At 42.0% G+C, this 23,945-nt stretch overlaps 1 protein-coding gene across 1 annotated transcript in view; it reads right to left on the bottom strand.

The window, feature by feature from the left end:
* The window catches only part of MED12L (mediator complex subunit 12L), a 317,972-nt gene that overhangs the window by 231,015 nt on the left and 63,012 nt on the right, over positions 1 to 23,945 (bottom strand). The window contains 6 exon segments of the mRNA XM_036017911.1: positions 7,030 to 7,166; positions 7,475 to 7,574; positions 8,580 to 8,729; positions 12,142 to 12,411; positions 13,432 to 13,542; positions 15,890 to 16,059. Of these exon segments, the coding sequence (XP_035873804.1) occupies positions 7,030 to 7,166; positions 7,475 to 7,574; positions 8,580 to 8,729; positions 12,142 to 12,411; positions 13,432 to 13,542; positions 15,890 to 16,059 (938 nt within the window).

Below are 23,945 nucleotides of genomic sequence, written 5' to 3'. Positions count from 1 at the left end.
CCAGTCCAAGCCTGAGTCGGTCCCAAGTCTGTGCTGTACTGCATAGACCAAGCTGCTCCACCTGAGGATGTGGGCTTTCTTCTACCTCAGATACTGCTTACTACGTTAATACTGTCAAACAAACCTAAAAATTAGAGATTATTCCTTAAGAAAAAAATGTGCCAATATTAATAATATATGGAGACTGTTTAAGGCAATTGCAAAGGTTTTACACTCCTTTTTCTAAAATTGCATCTGACACTGGTTTGCTCGGCTATAGTTACCTAAAATTGAATTATTTTACACAGGGGTTCAAAGAACAGAAGGCCCTGTGTATGCAAGAGTGCCACTCCGGAATCATTCAGGGCCCCGACGCCTGTCCTCCCACTAACAAGCTGGGCGGGGGCCGGGACGACACAATCGTCCTCTCCAAGCCTCAGTTTCCTCACCTATAAAGACGGAGATGAAAGAATTTTTTAAAACATGCATCACACTGGCCAGGGAAAAATTGAATTAGATGATAGAACACACTTAAAACAGGGCCTATGAGGTACTCGGAAGAACAGTTTGAAGAAGACAGACGAACTTGTGTCCGTGGCCAAAAACAAAGCAAGCTCCACCCCAGTCTAGATGAAGGCATCACTGGCCCTTCCCTGTGACAGCAAAGTTTCAATGTCTGGACACATGATTTTGTCCCCAGTCATGTTACTATAACTGCCCTTTTATTTATTTTTACATTTATTTTTAAAAAGAAGAAAATGGTAGCTGTAAAGGATCAGCAATGCTTCCTATGGATAGCCAGTAGAAAAACAAGTCATTTCCAAAGTGCAGCAGATCCCAGCAGGATCAGGATCAGCATTAACAACGGTTGTAACAGTTTGGCACAGGGCAGCTTGACCGGGTGTCACGTGGGTGTGTTTCCCTTGTTTGCCTGACTTTTGCCTTGTTAGACTCCCTTTAGTGTTGGCTTTGAAAAGTGACTGAAATGGAAAAAAAAAGTGACTAAAATGTTTTCCTTACATTATGCAATGTTAAAAAAAAAGAGAGAAATGAAGGGAAGGGAGGGGAGGGGAGGGGAGGGGAGAAAGATCCCAAACACTGAAATGGACATGATCTCTTTTACAACACAGCATTGCAACCACCTCACCTTAGTGGACCAACCCCATCCTCTGCCTTCCGTACTGAAGGTAAAAGGCTTTGTGAAAATCAAAGAATGTAAAAAAGACTGACAGATCCTGGCTGTACTTTGATGGACAGTTGGGGGTGGGGAGGTATGTCTGTCTGTCCACAGTAGTCCCAAGGGATCATATTCCTTCCGTCTCTCCAGAGTTTCTGCCTGCCAAAATACATCATCAGTAAAAATAGTAGGGAGGATTTATATCTAGGCCCTATAAGTATCTAAATGTAAGATTTCATGTCATTCCCACAATGTCAGTAGATAGAATGTCCTTTCACAAATGAAGATATTGACACTCATCAAGAGTAAGTGATGTCCACACGCCCCCAAAGAAACGCACTAGCCTGACTATACAGCGGAACACTCTGCTGCCAGCCACACCCCACCTCCACCTGCACACATTCCCCTGCACCTCCAACGGGCCCCACTGGTGACAGTGACAGCTTACAGAGAGTGCACACCGCACAAACTCCTGCTGTTCCAGGCTGTATTAAACAGAGGTGTCTCCTCTTCAAGTTCACTGTCCCAGCAGCATTTTTATGAGCCCCAAACAAATTTCATTAAGTATCTCCTCAAGACCTGTGGGCCCAGGCATGGTGCTAGTGAGCAGAACAGACAGACCCCAGCCCACGGGAGTCCGGCTGGCAGGAAGACAAACACTGACGAGCAAAGTCACAGAACCCGAGATTCTGTCTTTTAATTTAGGTCACGATACTCAGGTGGTGCATCAGCCACACTGACACAGACGTGCTCTGGCCCTGGAGGCCAGCATGTGAACCAGGCACATGCTCTGGACTTCAGGCTGCCAGTCTGATCATCAGTATGCGCTCACCACAGTTGTTCAAAGAATGCTTCATGAATATTCTAAGCATCAAACACCAAACACATGCGTTTCCAGGGTTCTGGCGTGAGATGCTTTTGTTTACTAGCAGGGAAAGGGGAAATGCACAGGCTGCAGCTGTTCTGACCAGTCCCGTCCAGTGCAGCTGGTGCGTCCTTCTCGTGACTCAGGACGAAGTTTGCTTCCTGGGACACCAGAGAGAGAAGTGAAAAGGCAGCTCTTCCTGCCACCTTTACACTTTCCCTTCTACCCACATCCCCAGGCACCCGGAGATGCAGCTGCTTCTCCCCTCACGCCCACCATCAACAAGGAGAGAAGCCAAGAGGAAGGAAGTGGCCCAAGGGTTCTAGAGGGGTGAGGGGCCTCCCCTTCATCCTGCTGCTCAGAGGTGAGGCCACAAGTGACGGACTCAGTCAGGGTTTGGAGCCACGAGGTCCCCACAACCCACACAGTAACTCCCTCACATGGATGCCGGGCTTCTCTGCTCCCATCATCAGGAGTAGAAATGGTTCTAAAACACTAAACAGACAAGTAGATGAGTAAATGCTGTATAAAGCACATACTCAGAGTTGGAGAGTGATAGGCATCTGAGCAAACCTGACCAACCACCAGACATGCGGCCTGGCCAGCAGAGTCTTGTGAGACTGAAAAAGTCAACATACAAATCATGGTACCCAAGTTCTCTTGAAATGCTGGATCAGGCAACAGTGGGTCTGCAATCCCAAATAGAATCCGAGGGACGTTGCCCTGTTCCTAAAAGTCATGTCCATGGTCACCACAGTCCCACCCTCCCGGCAGCCTGTACACAGCAGCCCACTACCAGCTCACAGCACCGATCTGGCGGCTGTGTGACAAGCTCTGTGCTAAGCACATTTCCACACCCCACCCTCCAGGGAACAGAAACTCAAGTGGCACAGACCTAGAATAAGTAAACATGAAGGGTTTTGAGATTTGCATCTTCACTCCCTTACTTGAACTAGTACCCAAGCCCTGACACAGAAGCAGTAGCTCAGGACCTGAGGGCAGCAGGAAGGAAAGGAAGGGGAGGGCACAGAAACAATGCATTTCATGTGGAAGGAGTGAAAGCATGCCACAGCCTGTCACACCCCATTGTGGGCACAGTGTCAGCTGCTACTCTCATTCTTATGACAGCAGTCCCACCAAGAGCAGGACCAAAGCCCTTCATCCCTTCACCCCGTGCATCACTGTTTCCAATGGGCTTTCGCCAAACACTGAGACCTTACATAACACAAATCTGAACCTCTGACCCCTCGTCCCGTCTGGCTAGCTGTTCTCCCTGCTCCCCACAAGTCAACGCAGAGGACAGTATTTCCCCTTAGCAGTTCCAGAGAAAAAGGAATCGAGAAGCGTGAAGTTCGAAGTTCCCAAACACATCTGAGTAAAGAGGACATGCAATCCAGGGCGCAGACACACCTAAACACGACTTTAGCTAAAGCAAACCTGAAACTCACTGCAACTGCAGTACCTGGACGTTTTCTGTTATCTATCATGTTGCCTAAGTTCCTATCAAATTACAAAACCAAAAAGGGGCAGTCCATTTTAAAGAAGCGAGATGTGTTTCTGAATACTAACCATACCACATTACATAACTCCTCTTTATTGGAGAACTGTAACTTCCAATATAATACTACACTGGTTCTTCTGATACAACCCTAATAATGTTATTGTTTGCCAATAACAATTTGAAACATATTTACACAGTGCTTCACAATTCTGAAAGTGCTAGTGTCTCCTTAGAGATAGACAGGTCAAGTGCTCTGTGCCCATTAACAAGCAAGGGCACTAAGGCACAGAGCCCAGCAGCAACCTGCCCAAGGTCACAGAGCTGAGCAGAGTCAACACAGCTTTGCAGCTCATACACGAATTCCAGAGGCACATCGAGTGACTCAGAAGAAAACAGCAAACACTGTGAAGAGTCAACACAGAGATGAAACACTGTCACTTGCACCCATATACATACATACCCTGATACACACACACAAGTAGATACCAGTGCCATGTTGTAAAAAGAAATTAATGTTAAATATTTCAGAAGGCTCTATCCAGTTATTCTTTCCAATTATTAAGAAAGGTGACCAGTCTGAACTACAGGTTACAATGCAGTTTCGGTCTTACTCACAAAATAGCACGGTAACCACAAAGAACCACTCATTCACATCACATCCTCCCAGAGTTGAGTCAACATGCAATAATCACTCCTAAATGGGCAACTGGGCAACACTGCTGTCCTTCCAGGCAAGTGCATTTGTGACTGCAGCACGCAGGACCAGCACTGAGCACATGTCGCCCTCTAGTGGTATGTGCCTCCCACTTTGTGGGTGCAGTCCCTCCGTGCAGAGGAAGCTTAGAGTGGATCTCCCAACATTTCTCACATACAGCTCAATACTTTTGTTAAGTAAATATTTTCGCTATACACATATTTTTTATTTCTATACTGATGCACCATAACAATTATGTTCATTATAAAATTTAGAAATGCTTAAAGCATAAGGTTGTTTTAAAATGTAATCTAAATAGAAGTTCTCATCATTTCTTCTTGCACATTGGAGACAGCTGCTTGAGTCCACCTGATAATATAATTTTATTCAAAAACATCAAACATAATTTCTGCCCTGGATAAGATACTCATGATCTTCTCTTTAGAGTGCCTGTGAATAACATTCTCTACAGGTGAATGAGGCATATAATTCTGAAGTTGCCCATTTCATTCACTAGAAAGTTATATTATACAACCCTGCTAACCACAAAACTGAAGCAGTTTGTATGGGCCAGGCAATAGTCTCACGAGGGAACAACGTAGCCTTTACTCAACACTCAGCACAAGCAGGCCAGCAATCCAAAAGCACACCTGCAATCTCAGGTAGCCCTACTTTCCTTCCAGACAAGCTCACTTCTATGTATTAAAAATCTTAGTACTCTTAAGTACTTAGTACTCTTGAAGCCTGTTATTCAAGAAAGTCTTTATTTCAAAAAGACTGACTTTCAGGTGTCCACCCCAAAAGAACACAGTAACACTCTATTCTGTGTCAATAAGCAGAGAATGATGTAGACTTTTATCATCAGGATGCTCTCCTGATATCATCTCCTTTTATCATCAGGATGCTCCCCTGATACCATCTCCTTTTATCATCAGGATGCTCCCCTGATATCATCTCCTTTTATCATCAGGATGCACATAAATTAGAAATTACAGTCTGTATATCTCAACTCTGATGTCCTCCTTGGCATCAATGGCCTTGAGCCTTGTCTTTGAGAAGCACAGTGCCAACTCACAAATATTCCAGAAAAAGATAATCTGAAAAAGTTTCACATTAAGTTCACATAAATGCAGGATAGCAAAAGGTTTGTGGTGGTTGTTTCTGTTTTATCTCTTCTTTCCATATACGCATTCTCAAAGACTATAATCAGTTAACTAAAGTATTCCTTGAAGGTGGACACCATGTCTTAAAACTTACCCCTGCATTCCTGGGGCCTACCACATGCTGAGGCACTTTCCATTGTGAAAAAACACAAACTCTTTATTTCTCCCCAAAAAAGAGTTAAAAAAATAAAAATTCTATGTTTATAGATAAGTTCAATAATGAAACAATCTATTGCTAGGAAAGCATATGATAAAAATTGCGTGTGATGTTTAATTCTATGTGTCAAGTTAGCTGGCTAATTTTTTGTTTAAATTAATTTAGATGTTGTTGTAAAGGCTTTTCTTTTTCTTTTTAATGTAAATAACATTTAAATCAGTAGACTCAGTAAAGCACACCATCCTCCATAATCTGGACTGGCCTCATTCAAACAGTTAAAGGCCTTAAGAGAAATTACAGGGCTCCGCCGGGAGGAAGGAAGTCTGCCTCAGACTCGCGCTGCCACGTCCACTCTTCCCTGGGTCCCCAACCTGCTGGCCTGCCCTGCACATTTCAGGTTTGCCAGCCCCCATAATCACGTGAGCCAATTCCTTAAAATACAGTTATATACCACTTAAGGACTAGGATACGATCTGAAAAATGGGTCAGTAGGCAATTTTGTGGTTGTGCAAACATCACAGAGGGCACTTACACAAACCTAGAGGGTATAACCTACTACACACACAGCTATACAGTACAGCCTGTTGCTCCTACGCTACAAGCCTGTACAGCATGTTACCATACAAAACAATGTGAGATTAAAGCGAGCACAGGAGAAACGATGCAATCAGACATGGCAAACACAAGATGTACCAGGTAATACTGCACACTGTTTCACAGCAAACTTTTTTTAATAAGCAGAAAGAGTACACTGTAAAATGACAATAAAATGTAAAGTAAGTACACAAACCAGTAACGCAGTCATTTTATTATCACTGTCAAGTACTATGTGGTGCATTTCACACAACAGGCAGCACAGCAAGTTTGTTCGCACCTGCATCACCACAAATGTATGAGGAACACACTGCATTACGTTATGATGCTACAGTGTCACTAGGCAATACGAATTTTTTAGATCCTTTAGAATCTATGGGACCACCATCACAGATGCTATCCATCAGTCACTGAAACACCATTATGCATCAAATGACTGTACATACTCTCACTCCTATGTAAATATACACATACATAATTTTTCCCTATTGGTTCTGTTTCTCTGGAGGATTTTGAATAACACATTGTCTACAGCTTTTTCAATGACCAACACCACAAGTATTCATTCACTGCTTTTTGATGTGCTAAATCTATTCCTCCTTAGTTAAACAAAACCACTACATCAAGTCCAATTACCAGGTGAAGAATATTCCGCTAAACCTGAAATGATGGGAAATAATAAAACAACAAAGAAAAGTCTTTCCAATCAATATACATAGGTAGACCAGCACAATGGATATTCTGCCTTTATAACAGTGGGACATTTCAGTCCTACAAAAAAATGACTTCAGGGTGAAGATCCCTTTATAAGATATAACACTTCATAGAAAAGGCTTTAGCAAAATTTACTGAATGAAAAATAAGAGAAAATGCTAATAAAAGGTGAGAAAAACAACTACCTCTTGGTTATCCTTGTTTTGGTGTGCCCAGAAAATCTTATGGTAGAGCGTCTCCATGGAGTTGCTGGAATCGGTCCGGTCAAAGCAGTGTCGGTCCAGCACTTCCAACGTGTGCAGAGCCCGGCTGATGGTCACGCCTGGACGTGGGAGTGCAGCGAGCCGTTACAGAGGCCAAATGAAACCAAAGCAGCACAGTGCAAAACTCATTATTATGCGGTACAAAAAAGACTTTTAAGAAACCATTCTCAGCATAGAAGAATTGCCAACAAAACCAAGCCTGACATGCCAGCCAGGATCTTCAGGGCATAGACTAAAGAACATCCTCAAAATTTACGAGATGGCTTTGTCAAAAAGCACCCTTATTCAACATGTGGATGGATTTTCAAGAATCAGAAGCAAAACATAAAAAGCCCCACATTCAAAAGCACTCTGTTGTGCTCTGTACCTGCTGTTGACTCTTGGCACTTGTCGAAAGACCACCGAACTTCCACGGCACGGCCTCTTTGTTTTATCTGCTGTTCTACCTCGTAGATCCTTGCCCGAACCTGAAAAATAGTCACTTCTAATTACCTTGTGCTTGGAAAGCCACAGTGGCTGTCTAAGTCATGTCAGGCTCTTCCGCACGAGCAGAGCACCCTACGGTGGGCTACAAACTTGACTGCTTTGCGGGAAATTCAGCCTGTGGCCCAAGAGTGCATTTTAAGATTTACAGTTGGCGATTCAATGAAAGTTTTCAATGATAAATGCTCACAAAAATAAATGCTTGCAAAATTCTTTGCAAGTGAAAATCTTTTAGGACATCATATGGAAAGGTAAAAGTTCCAAATATGACCTTTGAGCCGTTCTATGTATGAAAGCAACCAGCCACAATTCATTAATTTATACGGCTTGGCAAAAAAGCAGGGACCTTATTCTAAATATTAGTCACCATTCTTTGGTTAAAGTTTCTTTATGTCTTTGAACCAAGTAACCCAGCAATAATAAAAACACATGATAATTACTAAATATCACAGACTACTACTACTGCGAGTTGTGGTCATATAGAACCATCACTATAATTATTGTCTGGATGGCAGAACTCTTTGCCAAAATTGCCCAGTAGGAAGGAAGCAACATGGACTTCTGTGGTGGTTCGAGGGGCTAAATATTTCTCAAGGCCACCCAGAGAGAGAGGTGGGGAAGAGCTGGGAATGTCACCCAGCACGTGAAATGTTAAAACCCACTTGACTCATGATGCCCTGATACCTCTCAAGAATGAGAACCCCTGCCCTGGCCAGTGCGGCTCAGTTGGTCAGAGCATCATCCCGTAAGACAAAAAGGTCATGGGTTCAATTCCCAGCCAGGCCACATGCCTGGGTTATGGGTTTGGTCCAAGTCAGGGTGCCTGCGAGAGGCAACCAGTAGATGTTTCTCACGTCGCTGATTCTCTCCCTCTCTCTCCTCCCCTTCCCCTCTCTACATCGATAAGCATATCATCAAGTGAGGATTAAAATAGATGATAATAACAACACTAAATGAGAATCCTCATCAAACCACAACAGAAGATCTACCTGCTGATTGAAAGCTGTGTTCCCACCCGGCATGGGGAGACTGGAGGGAGCCACCTGCAGCAGATCCAGCGGTGAGCCAGGGTTTGCACTCTTATTGTCATTTGTGGAATAATTCCACACCAAGGCACTTGGGCAACAGAGAGTGACAGTCTGAAAACAAACCAGGAAAATCCACAGAGTTAGAGAAAAGAAAAAGTGTAACAATAGCTCACAGTAAAAATGATGTCTTGCCATGACTTTTACAGTTTCTTACCAGTGAGTTTAAAATAAAATAAATATTTTACTCCACAATTTTTCATTGATAAGACAAAACTAAGAATTATTTATTTGAAAGGGAAGAAGTATAACTACTGAGAAATTATCTAATACAGGAAACCAAGGAAATAATAAAAATGAAGTAATCATCACTTAAAACAATTTTTTTCATGAAATTTAAAAAAATGAGATTGAATTAAATATGTAACTTCTAAGGGTATGAACTCTAAAAAAGAATATATATATTTTTTACTATTTCAAATAATAGTACAGCAAGTAGCTTCATAAATGCTGGGCAGGGAGTAATCTGAATTAGCGGTTGGCACATTTTTTCTATAAAAAACCAGATAGTAAATGTTTTAAGATTTTTCCATTCATCTCCAGTTTCTGTCACATATTCCTCTTTTTTAGCTTTAATAACTCGTTGACGAAATAAAGCCCATCGTGACCGGTGGGCTGCACCTGGCCCACAGACTGTAGCTCGTCCACCCTGGCTGTGACCCTTACAGGCCAGTTCTACTCGACCAGCCTGCACGCCACGTCTTCTGGGACCACCTTACGTGCGAGTCACAACAAGCCCCCACATCACAAACACCACAGCAGGTGCTGTTACTTCCCCACTCCACAAGAGAGGACGATGAGACAGAAGGACCACAAGCAGGCCCAAACTGACTGCAGCACACATGCTTGGAACCACCATGCTAATCACACTGCCTCCTAAATGCAAATTAAATAGTATAACTCACGTTTAGTTAAACATTTACTCTGTGCCAAACCCTGCCCTGAAAAAGCTTTCTGTCCTCATAACCTTAACCCTCTCAGGTAACAAGAACTGTCATCATCCCCCCTGTACACTTGGGGAAACAGAGCTTCAAGGAAGGTCAAAGTTACCAACAGGGAGAGCAGAGGCTAAAATCAGGTCTGAAATGATTTTAAAGTATATGTCTTCGCCATTATGTGATTGTGCCACTCAACAGCAAACAAAGACAGCTTAGAGAATAAACGCACCATTTCCTTTTTATAGAAAGTGAGTTTAAAAATAAAAATACTAGATTTTAGGAGGCATGTTTGTGGAACCTAGATGGCAGATGGGAAGACCGTTAAGTCTCTGAACCTCTGGCGCAGCTGTCTCCACAGGCACACATCCCTACCCACTTCCTGCCGTCTGTGACCACAGGGGTGCTCGTCTCCCGTCCACAAGGGAGCGTTTCCCTGTGTGTTTAATTCCAAAGCTTCCCACAGCCAGGACACTAGTTTATCAAACACCCCTCAGCTCCTGTTCTCGATTCTCTCTCTACTGGTCTACCCTTAGCTTAGAAATAGGTTCAAATCTGCCCATCAGAAGTAAATTAAAAAAAAAAAAAAATCTCCATTCACTCAGCAATGATTCTATCTCTCCCCTTCATTCTGCATCACTGGTGAACCCACCTTAATCTGACTTTTCACCCGACATCCAACTGATCATCAATGACACCACCATACTGTCAAAGACAAGTTCGGCCACCTTCTTACCAAACTTCCCCAATCCACTGGGCACTGCCCACTGCCCACTACTAACTACTTACTGAAACTTCCTGCGGTACCTCAAGAAGCAGCTTCATGTGGTTATTAAGAGTGTGGACTCTGGACCCAGGCAGTTTGGGTTTGAATTCCACCATTTGATTATTAGTGTTACAAAAACAACACTAGTAACTTAATATGTGTTACAACTTAGAACAGTGCCTAGAACATAATAAATGCTATTAAAATAACCAACTAACAGTACTGTCCATACCTCTCGTCGTCTGTTTCTATAATAATGCTCTCTCCCCACTCTCTCCCCGGTCTGGCCAGACTTCCCTGTGTAGTTCCCTCGGCAGCTTCTCACCCTCACACCTGTCAGGTCCCCAAGTCCTCTCTCACTGCTGATTCCTGAGGCACCCGCCCCCTGCCCAGACTTCTGACCAGCTAAATGGCCATGAATGAATCAAATCCACACATTCGCCAGTTGTTTGCCCTAATCTTCAGGATGAGACATCTAACATCTCTCGAAAATGTCCGCTTGGAGATCCTAAGGGGTAAAAATAGGCCAAAACTGAACTTACCTAGACTCTTAAAACTTACTTCTTCACCTTGTCTCTCTCCCCACTACCTCCCCACTTCCACATATCATCCCGCTACTGTGGTTAAAACAATCTAACTAATCCACACAGCTGACCATGTCACTTCCATGCATAAGATCCTTCAACCACACCCCAACCAGAAGGCACACGGGGTCTTCCGTGCCCTCACCACCAATAGACTTTATGCTCTGTGTTCTGCTAACACCAACCTACACACAAGAGGACTGGTCAGCCCTCTGGGCCCCTGCCCATGCTGTCAGCTCTGCCAGGAAGACTCTACACCTTTTCTTTTTACCTCATATTGTAAGCGCCAATCAGGACTACGTCCTTCAGAAAGCTTCCCTGCATTCTAGGTGGCACCAGAAATTCTACTTCTCACTTCCCTTAGCTCCCTGTACATCCCCCTGGAAGCCCTTATCAAAGTCTACAAAAATTGCCCATTTGTAAGTCTGTCTTCCTGAGAAAGCAGTAAACTCCACCATGTCTTCATGGCAAGGGCTATCTCTAAGCCTCTTAGCAAAGAGCCCAAGTAATGTGACCTTAACACTAACCTGTGAGCTCCCCAGGGCAGGGCTGCATCTCATTCCCTGCTGTCAGCCCAGCAGCCAGCACGCTACTGGACAGTCACGAACTGCACCAATAGTAATGCTTTTCGCATGAACAGTGCGATAAATTGTTTGGAAGTGGCAACCAGCTCAAGATGTGAACTGAGAAAGCTAAAGAATGTTGTATGAAGAAGCTGATCTTGCAGAAGAATAGCAATGCATGTGACTGACTCTATGGATTCCCTCAAGGATTTTTCATTTTATTTTATTTATTTATTTTTAGAGAGGGAAGGCAGAGAGAAAGAGAGAGAGAGAGAGAGAGAGAGAAACATCAATGTGCGGTTGCTGGGGGTCATGGCCTGCAACCCAGACATGTACCCTGACTGGGAATGGAACCTGCGACACCCTCAAGGATTTTTAATCACTGAACTACTAACGACTCTAACAAAGAACAACTATAGGAACTTTCTTCGAGGCTAAAGCAACTAATTTTCTCTTAGCCTGATTTAACACAGGTAATAAAACACGAAATTCCCATCTATTAATTTCTTGGTTAAGGAAAAAACTAGAGCTGTAATGTGAAAACTGAGGATGTGATTCCCACTACAGTTATTTCTGACATGGAAATTTAACATAAAGTAACCAGGTTCCAGGACTTACCTGCAACATACAACTCAGTCCATACACCAGCGGGCCATGCTGTGCACAAGAAAGGAAGTCTGAGAAGGCCAGCTGCACGGGGCTCACGCCAGGGCCAGGGGTGCCAGGGCTAGGGGCCCCGATGCTTGAGCTGTTTGGTCCTATCATCATGTGGGGCGAGTGGGCAGCAAGGAGGCTGGGGCTATCACTCAGCAGCAAGGCGAGACGCCGGGCACAAAAGTAGGCAAGACGACGAGACAGGTAGGCCGACTGAACAAACTCATCTGAATACTGAGAAGCACAAGGACACCAGACTCCAATCATGACTGGTGAAATAACTGTCTTAATACACACATTCTTTTAATTAAAAAAAAAAAAAAACCTTCAAAGGTACTGTATAGGCCAGTGCTGTCCAACAGAAACATAATGTAAGCCATATATGTAATTTTAATTTTTTTAGCCATTTAAAAAACAAACATAAAATTAAAAGTATAATATATTTTATTTATCCTCATATAGCCAAAATGTTATCATTTCAACATGTAATCAAAACAAGAAGTACTGAGACATTGTACATGCTCTTGTTTCTGCATTAAGTCTGAAATTTGGTGTGTATTTGTCTCTAAGGACACATCCCAATCTGTACTCGTCACGGCACAACAGTTTGACAGCCACACCTGGCTGGCAGCGGCCGCAACAACAGCACCTCTCAGGGAGGGGGCACAGGACGGGGGCGCAGCACAGTCTCTGACAGACTGCACTAGGGTGAGAAATGGTAGTACTTTCCATCACATGCTTTTGTGCAGTGTTTGAATAATCAAATACATGCACTGCCTTTCCAAGATAAATGTTTTAAATAAATTCCATCCACATAACCTAAATTTTAACAGACTTTAAGCCAATCATTAAAATAGGAAGTTCCCATCCCCAGTGGCTCAAAAAATATCAAACAAATGTAAAGGATCCTCTGTAACCTTAAAAAGAGATGATCTGTTTTGTTTTCACAGGAATCTGTGTGAACAAGGACACAGTACTTGAAGGGCTGTTTGCTAAGCTCCGTGGCAGGAGAAATGGATGTGGGTAAGGATGCTCAACAAGGACAGGCAGATCAAACTATGACCGTGGCCGTTACAAATGGCTGCTAAAACTTAGGAAGACTCTTGTCACTTCATGTATTGTAGCGTCAAGATACTTTTGCATTCTGTTTCAAAATGAAATTTTTTCCTCTTCCATCTCTACTTACTTAACCATTCCTATCAGATTCATTTCTTGTCCATAAAATCAACTGGCTCGTGGTTATATGCACTGTACCTGCAGCATTAGTGGTAACAACAGTTTAAGAAGATCATCATCCATTGGTCTGATCTTTTCTAAAACATCCAAGATCCATGTCAAATATTCGTGTTTTTCTAGCATTCCTTCCTTAAATGAACACAGAAAAATTACATTAATAATATTAAAGCAAGAAGCACTATTATTCTTATGCTTAAGCATAATTCTACTATTATTGTTTTTGTTGCTGTAAAACTCATTAATCACAGCCCAAATTCTAAACAAAAAGAACTAATATTATTTTATATGGTTGGTTTGGTTATTTTGTTATTGTTGTTTTTGGTTTTTTGGTAATCTGCTTCATTCTAAATTTTTTAAAAATTTTAGTTTTTACAAAAAAGAAAATTCAAAAGACCCCCAAGGCACAGAGAGAGCCCCTGGCTGACTGCAGAGGTGTATGAGCTCATACTCACAGGAGGAAACCTGGCCAGTGGTGACAATTATAAAGAACAGAAGCACCCGTGAAATCATTATCTTCACCAGAAGCTGACAACCCCATCATATCCAATGCCCCTTACTAGTCTTCTCTACACTAAAGCAAAACTCAGACACTATAACCTACTTGTAAAATATATCCTTAAAAATATAATGGTATAACTAACTATAATATAAAGAAATAAAAGGACTTTATAATAAAATACTATAATGTATAAATATTCCAGTATAACTACTAAAAACTGATAACATACCTACAAATTTCCAAAACGTCCCATAGGGGTGATACAGACCCCAGACATAAGCACTCCTAACATTTTTCATCTACTGCCTCCACATATGTACATACAAGTGCACACACTACTTTATGACAGCCCCTGCACATCATATTTGATGCCATAGTATAATTCTGTATTACGATTCACATTATGAAAGCAACTTCAAGGTGGAAACAGAAAGCTATTTTTTCTGGGAAAGACACACACTTTCACGGTCACTAGGGTAACAGCCTCAGTAATTAATATGAACTCCTACTTTGTTCCTGGCAACTTTTACAGATCTGTGTATTACCGGTGGTCCACGACCACTGTTCCCAACAATTTATACAAAATACTGTAGTGATAAATTACAGAATTTATAAGATTACAAAGGCACCACATTGGCGTGATACCAAGATAGTTACTGTTGCTAATTTCTAATTTTTTAAATACTGTAAGTCAAAAAGAGTTAAAGGGTTAGTCACAGAAAAAATGTAATTTGAAATTTTAAAACCAGTAAAGTGAACTTGAACTTAATAAAGAAATTAATAAAATGGAATACTGCACTAAGGTATAAGAGATGGGGAATGCAACATTCAAAAAAAAAAAAGGACCTTCATAAGCACGACTACCAATGGTTACACCACAGCCCACCCACAAGAGGCCTGGGCTCCACACCCACGCCTTTGTTTCTGCACGGGGCTGTCTGCACATGTACATACGAGGGTCAGTTTCACATTTCAGAACATGGCAATTCAAAAATATAATATACTTTTAAATTGTAATATTAATGTTCCAATTAGATTCCAATCAGTTTATGGCCTAACTGCTTCCTGTAAAAGACATACTGATTTCAATGTCCTAATACATAAAGAAATCCTTCAAAAGATAGTAAGTATGATAAGAGATACTGTTTAAAAGATGCAGACTAAATCCTCAGCTCAATAAAAGTCATAAAAGCTCAGAGCTGGCACTGAAGTAGTCCACTAATAAGTGGAGCAAGGGTTTGTAAAGAGTTGCGTTCACTGACTTTAACAATGCTCCTGCTCAAAAGAACCATGCTTTTTCCTACTTTGAGCTCTTAGGAAAAAAATCACAAGCTGGAAATTATAATTAAAGTTCTAAGGGGAAAATTTAGAAGCCACACATTCTTTCGAATCCCCTCCTCTTTAGTCAAGGTAGCGGGGAATGAAAGTCTATATGCTAGCAATACAGTTTCAGCTGAATACACTCACTTCCTCCTTGCGAGGAGTCAACATTGAAGCAAATCACAGCACACACGCCCTCTTCTGGTCAATATGACTTATATCAGCTTGTCTGGATGGCAGTTCAGTCATGCCTCAATGCCCTTGCATGCCTCCCTCAACTGCATTGTAAACCGCAGTTTAACCAAATTAAAATGACCTAGCTTTGGAATAACTAAACTCTATAGGGTATCTACTATGAGACAACAGCACAAAGCTTTTTGAATGAATACATCTAATTTTTGCAAAATAAAAGGCTGAAGAGGATTATATTTAGTAGTGCATTAAAAGAGCTGACATTATTAAAGCTGGAGATCAATATGTGTAATAAGACGCCATCGACTCGGGGCAAAGGTGTTGCTTTCAATCTAATTCGATGTGAGAAATGTCAGATTGCTTCCTTTAAATGCAGAGATACAATTTAACCCCCAGAAAACTAAACCATAAGGACCTGGCTCTCTTCTTCAGAGAATGCTACAGAGACTGTCTGGTCAAGGTTACCTGGAACATGTGGAAGGCCAGCTTTGCGTTGTACTCCCACTGCTTCAGGGCTTGCTCCACATCGGGCGGCACCGGGACGGGGCCGTCGCCCGTGCTGGAAGCCATGTGGTAAAAGTCGGAAATCTTGGCCAATTGCTCTCGAAGATATCTGGTAGATATTTGTGTCCACTCTGCATGTTTTAAAGAAATAGTGTAAGAATTCACTGTTTCTCCCCCTTTCTGATTATCGTAAGGATGGACTTACGAAACAAATGACATAAAAAAGGCTTCTGCACGTGTAAGCTCTGTTCAGAAAGGCTTGTCCACCCCAAAGCCCTTAAGCAACACACCAGTGTGCCATGGCCTGCCCTCCAGAGCCTGCAGGGATCTGGCCAACTCTGAGTGGAGAAGGCAGCTCTCCTCCCTGCTCTGCAACCCCTTACCCAGGAGAAGGCAGCTACACTCAAATTAAGTGCATCAGGGGATCCTCCACGTTAAACAACAGTTGGCATAACAAGAATATCAAAGGCACAGGCAGGAAACAGAACAGTGGAGGTGAGCACTTCAAGCCAGCTTAAGCCTATACCAAAAGAATTCAAAATCCCCCAAGTGCGGCTCTCTGAGAGTATGTTTTCAGGGTCCAAGTCAAGCCTCAAACATGCCTAATTAAGATCTGTTCTGTGACTGACAGTCTGTGAGTGGACTGGCATTCAAGGGGGGCCAGCCCGTGAGCGGCCGGGACGCAGAGCAGCTGCCCCCTGAGACAACCAGCCGCCCCACTACCCCCACCGACCCAAGGCACCTCAGAATGCCATCAGCAGGAGTGCTGAGCAACAACAGGCAGGGGGCTGTGAAGGAAACAGAAACAGCAGCATAAAAAATCACTGAAATTATTCAAAAACGTCTGCCACAGGGGCACAAATTTAATCAGTGTGTTGCCTCTGGCAACCATGAGGGATGAGATGCCAACTTTAGCCCATTCTGTGGATAAAAATGTAATAACTGCATGCTCACAGCCAAATTTCCCCAAGGATTAGCCAAACAGCATTTCAGAAGAAACCATCTTATTGAAACATTACCACGCGATGCTGTTTTCCTATTATTTGGCAGCAGGCACTTCTACCTTATTTTAAGGGAAGCTATTTTGACAAAAGTATAAGTAGACACTAAACATCTGTTAGGGATCGAGCACTTTGCTTTTCCTTGTTGAATACTGTTAAAATTATTTCAAAACAGTACCCAGAGATAACTACTGTTAAGTTGTGGTTTAAACCACTTATTCTAATTGTATCTTATTTAAAATTCAAATTCATATGCACATGTTAAACTCTAATAATAAGCCAATGCAGAAAGATGAACAGATGCTAGGTCAACATTCACCACCAATAACAGATATTATCATTAAAACGAACCCACTGGAATTAAAAACAGAGGAGTAAATTATCAATGTCATCATTTTCTGGTGCCCCTGATATGGACTAATAGTCTCATGATACTTGTTCAGCAAACAAAATGCCAACCATCCAATGAGGTGCGTTTAGCTTAGCTATAATGAGCAAAAACAAAAATAACGAGGATCCAAATCCTAGTTTGAGTGCCAGGCCTTGCTATTAGCTCACTCTCAGTATGGTACTATTCTCAATATCCCCACAGAATATTTTAGTCTCAAGAGCTAAAAATAATGCACACGTTCACACACCCCTACTTTGTCAAGAGTATATTTTCTTTTTAAGGTTTTTTTAATGTAGAAGAAATATATGGTCACTATAGAAAATGTGTCATGCAAGTATGAAAACAAAAAATCTGTGGCCTCATCTCTCATAATCATTAAATATTTTAATATATAACCTTTTAGTCTTTATGTGCACTTGACTGTTGATACAAACATATACATGTCTTTTAAAAAACTTGCTGAACATAACTGTTCCACAATCTCCACTCCTTTTGGAACTCACGTGGAATTCAAACACAGTCCTCTTAGTAGCGTATTTTAATTTGAACTATACTCAGCTGACAGACTGTATCAAGCAGACAGATTCACAGGTCTGGGACATAAGACAGTCTAGAGTGGACTAGTATAAAAAATTAGGACGTACACAGAATTTTCATTAGAAATTAAAACAGAAAACAAATGTCCACTAACACTGTGCTCCTTGAAAATACTAGGTTGGCCAAAAAGTCCGTATGGTTTTCTCAGTAAAATAAGAGACATATTTTTCATTTTCACCAGTAACTTTATATATTTGGGTATTTTGAGTATGTCAGCAATCTCCCACATGGTATAACACTGATTGTTCTTATAATGTCTCGATTTGATCACTATCACCTTCAACTGGTCTATCCGACCAGGGAGCATCATCCAGCAAGAAATCTCCAGCACGAAACTTCACAAACCACTTTGACAACATTTGATCAGTCACAGCACCTTCTCCATACACTGCACAAATCTTTTCTTGCATTTCAGCTGTGTTTTTACCTTTCTTGAAATAATAAAGCACAATATGCCCAAAATGTTGCGTATTTTCTTCCACCTTCAATATTAAAATGGCTACACAAAAGTTCACCGATTTTGATAAGTTTTTTTAAATACACACTGATATGAGAGCTGTCACAATACAAGCTAACAAAATTGTTTCAAATGAAGTTCAAGACAATGAAGTGCTACTAGAGCCATTTTACAGAAAAAAAAAAAAGAAAGAAAGAAAAAAAAAAAAAACCTTTTTGGCCAACCCAGTATTAGGATTTGCTGCCCTCTCGTGCTTACTGGTCACTGCAGGGAGCAACAGGGCAGAGAGCAGTGGCAAAGACGGGCGGTGGTCTCAGCCCCGAATGTAACCCCTTCCCCTCCACAAGGGGGGCTTTTATCAAATGCCAGTGCCTTCAGCCCCACCTGCAAGATTCTGATTTCATTGGTCTCGAGTGGGAGGCCGAGTTTCCAGGTGCTAAAGGAAAACAGGACTAAGTAACAATCATAGGGAAGCTGGGTGGCAGGACGGGATTCAAAGGTAAAAAGATGCAGAAAGCGACCAAGGAGGCTACTCTGAAAATGAAGCAGTTCTAAATTCCAGCACTTGGAGCATGTGGACACATCTGCAGCTCCTGGATGACCAAGAGAACCCAAGGTCTATGAAGCCACATTTGCAGGAAGTTTATGAGTATGAATGTTACTGAGAGAGGGGTCAGGACTGAGCCCTGGTCCTTTTAACAATGCTCTCCCTCACATCCAAAAATCCAATAGCCACTATTCCTTCTCTGTTAATGCCTAACCCCCAAAACAGAAGGGGTTCAGAAGTCCTGCAGTTCACCCCCGCCACTTCACAGGCCCAGGCACTGTGGGCTCACCCAAGGCAACGCAGCTAGCCCAGAAGTACACAAACAGGTGTGAGATGCCCCACTCTGGAACATGAAAACACAACGGGAAGAAGTGGGCCAGGTTACCTTAAATGAGCCCCCTGGGCCTGGAATACCAGCAGTATTAGTAAGAGGATGGGAGCTCAGCAGAGGAGGGGCAGCCCTCGCCCCCTGGGGAGCACACACAGAGCAAGCCAATTCTAGGAGGCTCGGAGGCTCCAGCAGAAGGCGTCCTGTAGTGCGACACAGCAGAGAAGCAACAGAGACTGCATTTAGCAGGCCTGGCAGAATGAGCTTGGGAACAGGATGGCCCTGAATCCAAATCCCAGCTCTGCCACTCAGCCATGTGACCTGGAGCAACAGCTCTAACCTCTGCTAACTCTCCCTTTCCTCATCTTCACAATACACATCAATAATATATAAACATCAGGTGACTATAAGATGAGTTACTTAGCACTACGCATGCACTACAGAAATTGATCAATAAGTAGCAGCTAAGATCCTCATTATCAGGATGAAAAGTTTTGGGAAAGAAAACTAAATGTCAGGCCCTCACTGGTGAGGACAGCACCTGCTGCCAATGATGTCAGTCCCTGCTCTACCCCAGCTGAGCAGCCAGTGCCCAAAGTACTACTCTGCACCAGCAAATGTGCATCCGCATCAGTGCCCTGGTTCCAAACCAGTATCAACAACCCTTAGTGAATTAAGGCCAAACTCCTTATCTAGGAATTAAACCACTTCAAACACTGCCTACCACCTAGCATTATGTCCTCCACTAGCTCAAGCTGCTTTCTGACTCTTATGCATATGATGCAATCTCTACCTACAATACCTTCTCTACTCACATGTGCTCGCATGTGAGAACTTTTCTGGGCCCAATTCAAATGCCACATCTAACATGCAGCCTTCTCTGGTCTCTGGACACCACCCCAGCATGTACTGGGGATTCTCTATCTCTCTCTCTCCCCCCACCCTCCCCCACCCCACCCAACTGATAGATTAGAATTTTCTCCATCTCTCTCTTTTATCCCCATAAAATGATGCCTTACCCAGTCAACCATTAAGCATGGACTTGAATCAATGCTCCCCAAGTTTCTCTAAGAATAACTATTAATCAAGTTCTTCCCAATTATTCTGCCTCTCAAATCTTCATACAGACATCTTTCTTTCTAGCTTAAATTCATCATTGCACAACTTTAAGGTTTCAAAACCCACTACAGGGAAAATACCAAATTCCTCTCTAATACAATGTTTATTATAGCCAACTCACCTACAAGCACCTGCTAATCAGTGTGCTACAAAGGGCCATGGAAGTACTGAATTTTCAATTATTTTTTTAACAAACTTAAATATATTTTGTGAAGGTTCATTTTCTGGCTACATTTTTCCATGTTATCAAAGCCAGTGGGAACTCACTCAGGGGTGCCCAACCATTTGGCTTCTTTGGGCCACAGTGGAAGAAAAACAGTTGTCTTGGGCCACAGATTAAAATACACAAACACTAATATAAACAGATGAGCAAAAAAATGGTTTTAAGTAAATTTACAATTTTATGTTGGGCCGCATTCATAGCCTTCGAGGGCCATATGCAGCCCGTGGGCTGCAGGTTGGTCACCCCTGCATGTGAGATAAATACAGCAGTGATCGTTGTCTTTAAAACCTCCCACCAAGTCCAGAGACTAAAACACATCTGTAAGGTGGTCCACTCGCTACAGCATGTTAATTCAAGATTAAGTCAGCACTTTAAGATGACATGCTCCTCAATGGAGAATCCTACGTCCATTAGCCACCAGGGAAAATTCTCCCTGAGGATGTACCACCTGCCATAAAAGGTTTTAGCCTTTCCATAGTGAGAAAAGCCCATTTCTCAAAACTGCAGGATATATAGATTTTTTAAATTATTTTTATTGATTATGCTATTAACAATTGTAGTAATTTTCCCCCCACTGCCTTCCTCCACTCAGCACCTCCCACTCCCTCAGGCCACGCCCACACCATTGTTCATGTCCATGGTCACGCACATAAATTCTTTGGCTTCTCTATTTCCTAAACTGTACTGTACATCCCCATGGCTATTCTGTAATGATCTACTCGTCCTTCTTAATCTCCTCACCTCTTCACTCATTCCCCCACACTCCCTGCCCATCTGGCAACCATCAAAACGTTCTCTGTATCCATGATTCTGTCTCTGTTCTTCGTTTGCTTAGCTTGTTTTTTAGATTCAACTGTTGATAGATTTGTATTTTTTGCTATTGCACTGATCATAGCTTTTGACCTTCCTTTTCTTAAATAAGTCCCTTTAACATTTTGTATAATAATGCTTTGGTGATGATAAACACCTTTAACTTGACCTTATCTGAGAAGCACTTTATCTGCTCTTCCATTCTAACATGATAGCTTTGCTGGATAGAGCAATCTTGGATGTAGATCCTTGCCTTCATGACTTAGAATGCTTCTTTCCAGTCCTTTCTTGCCTGCAAGGTTTGTTTTGAGAAATCAACTGAGAGTCTAATGGGAACCCCTTTGTAGGTAACTCTCTCTTTGTCTTGCTGCTTCTAAGATTCTCTCCTTATCTTTAATGATAGGTAATGTAATTATGATGTGCCTTGGTGTGTGCTTCCTTGGGTCCAGCTTCTTTGCAACTCTCTTAGCTTCCTGGAAATCCTAGAAATCTATTTCCTTTACCAGATTGGGGGAGCTCTCCTTCACTATTTTTTTCAAATAACTTTTCCATTTCTTGCTCTTCCTCTTCTCTGTCCATCACCCCTACGTTTCAGATGTTGGAATGTCTAAAGTTGTCCTGAAGGTTCTGAAGCCTCTCCTCATTTTTTGAATTCTTGTTTCTTCATTTTGCTCTAGTTGAATGTTTATGTCTTCCTTCTGCTCAAAATTGTTGATTTGAGTTTGTTTCCTTCCCATCACTACTAGTTCCCTGTACATTTCTCTTCATTTCACTTTTCAGAGCCTTCACTTTTTCCTCCATTTTGCAACCATACTCAACCATTTCTGTGAGCATCCTGATTACCAGTGTTTTGAACTCTGCATCTGATAGGTTGGCTTTCTCTTCGTCACTTAATTCTATTTTGGGAGCTTTGAGCTGTTCTTGCATTTGGGCCTTTTTTTTTTTTTTTTTTTTTGGTCTCAGTGCACTTGTTACCTAGTAAGGGGCAGAGCCTTAGGCTTAGGACATTCTCCTAAGTCACCTGCCCCACTTCCCACAAGCAAATTTGGCTTCTGGTAATTTTGGGTGGGTGCATTTATGTACATTCTAGGATCCTGTGGGTCTCTCCAATGAACTCTCCTGTGAGGCTGGGAGTTTCTCCTACCACCACAACCCCCGCAGGTTTTTATTGCCAGAGATTTTGAGGTTTTATTTCCCCACATTGGTGCCCTGGGTTGCATGGTCTCACTCTCCAGCTGTTCTTCTCAGTTTATCCAGATGCAAATGTGGGGCTGCCCAATCCACCACCCTCTGCCTCGCCCACCCCATCCTCCAGCTGCTGTCTTGTCATGCATCTTCTCCACCCTGGTCTCACCCCTCTTACCAGTCTGAATAAATGTTTTCTCTTTAACTCCTTGGTTGTTAGACTTCCATACAGTTCGATTTTCTGGCAGTTCTGGTTATCTTTTGTCTTTTAAATTTGTTGTTCTTCTTCTTTTGGTTGTGCAAGGAGGCAAAGTATACCTACCTACGGCTCCATCTTGGCTGGAAGTTCTATATCAAAAATTCATCGATTTTGACAAGTGTTTTTTTTTAATGCACACTAATATGACAGCTGTCACAATGTAGTCTAAAAAATTGTTTTGAATAAAGTTAAAGACAACTAAGCACTACTAGAGCCATCTTACCAAAAACAAACAAACTTTTTGGCCAACCCAATAGAATTCCTCATTCATTGCTGAGAGAAATGTAAAATATGTAGCCACTGTGGAAAAGTTTGGCAGTTCCTCAAAAGGTTAAACAGAGTTACCATATAACCCATCAATTCCACAACTAGTTATATACACAGGAAAAATGAAAACATAGGTTCACACAAAAATCTATGAAGTAACATTTGTAGCAGCATAATTCATAATAGCCAAAAACTAAAAGCAACCCCATGCCCAACAAATTATGAACAAATAAATAAAATGTGTTACATGCATACAATGGAATACCTTTCGGTCGTGAGAAGGAACAAACTAGTAACACACGACAGCATGATGAACCTTGAAAATATTATGCTAACTGAAAGGACCCAGTTTCAAAGGACCAAATATTTTATGACTCCATTTATATGAAATGTCCAAAATGGGCAAATCTATAAGGCTACTGCCTAGAGCTGAAGGGGACTGCAGGGAAGTGGGGAATGACTGCTAATGGCTACAGGATTTCTTTTTAGGGTGATAAAAATGTTCTGACACGTGATGGTTTCACAAGTCTATGAACACACTAAAATCAACTAAATTGTACATTTTGCATGAATTACAAAGCAAGTGAATTATACCTCACTAAAGCTGTTATATCACTTTTAAAAACTTTTCCTTAGAATACTTTACTACTAGTAAAGTACTTCATGAAGTAAAAGACTATTCTACATTGATAAGCAGTAACCAACTATAGAATGATATGACTTGGACAGAACGGGGGGCAGTGGGGAGGGTAAGAGGTAGAAACCAGAGTGGCTAGGAGTTAATGGTTAAACCTGGGTGAAGGGTAAAAGAACTTTATTACAATCTTCTCTTA

This window comes from Phyllostomus discolor, chromosome 2 (genome assembly GCF_004126475.2).
Source record: "Phyllostomus discolor isolate MPI-MPIP mPhyDis1 chromosome 2, mPhyDis1.pri.v3, whole genome shotgun sequence".
NCBI classification, from domain to species: Eukaryota; Metazoa; Chordata; class Mammalia; order Chiroptera; family Phyllostomidae; genus Phyllostomus; species Phyllostomus discolor.
Note: the sequence above shows the minus strand (reverse complement) of the source record. Positions and strands in the feature narration are given on the sequence as shown.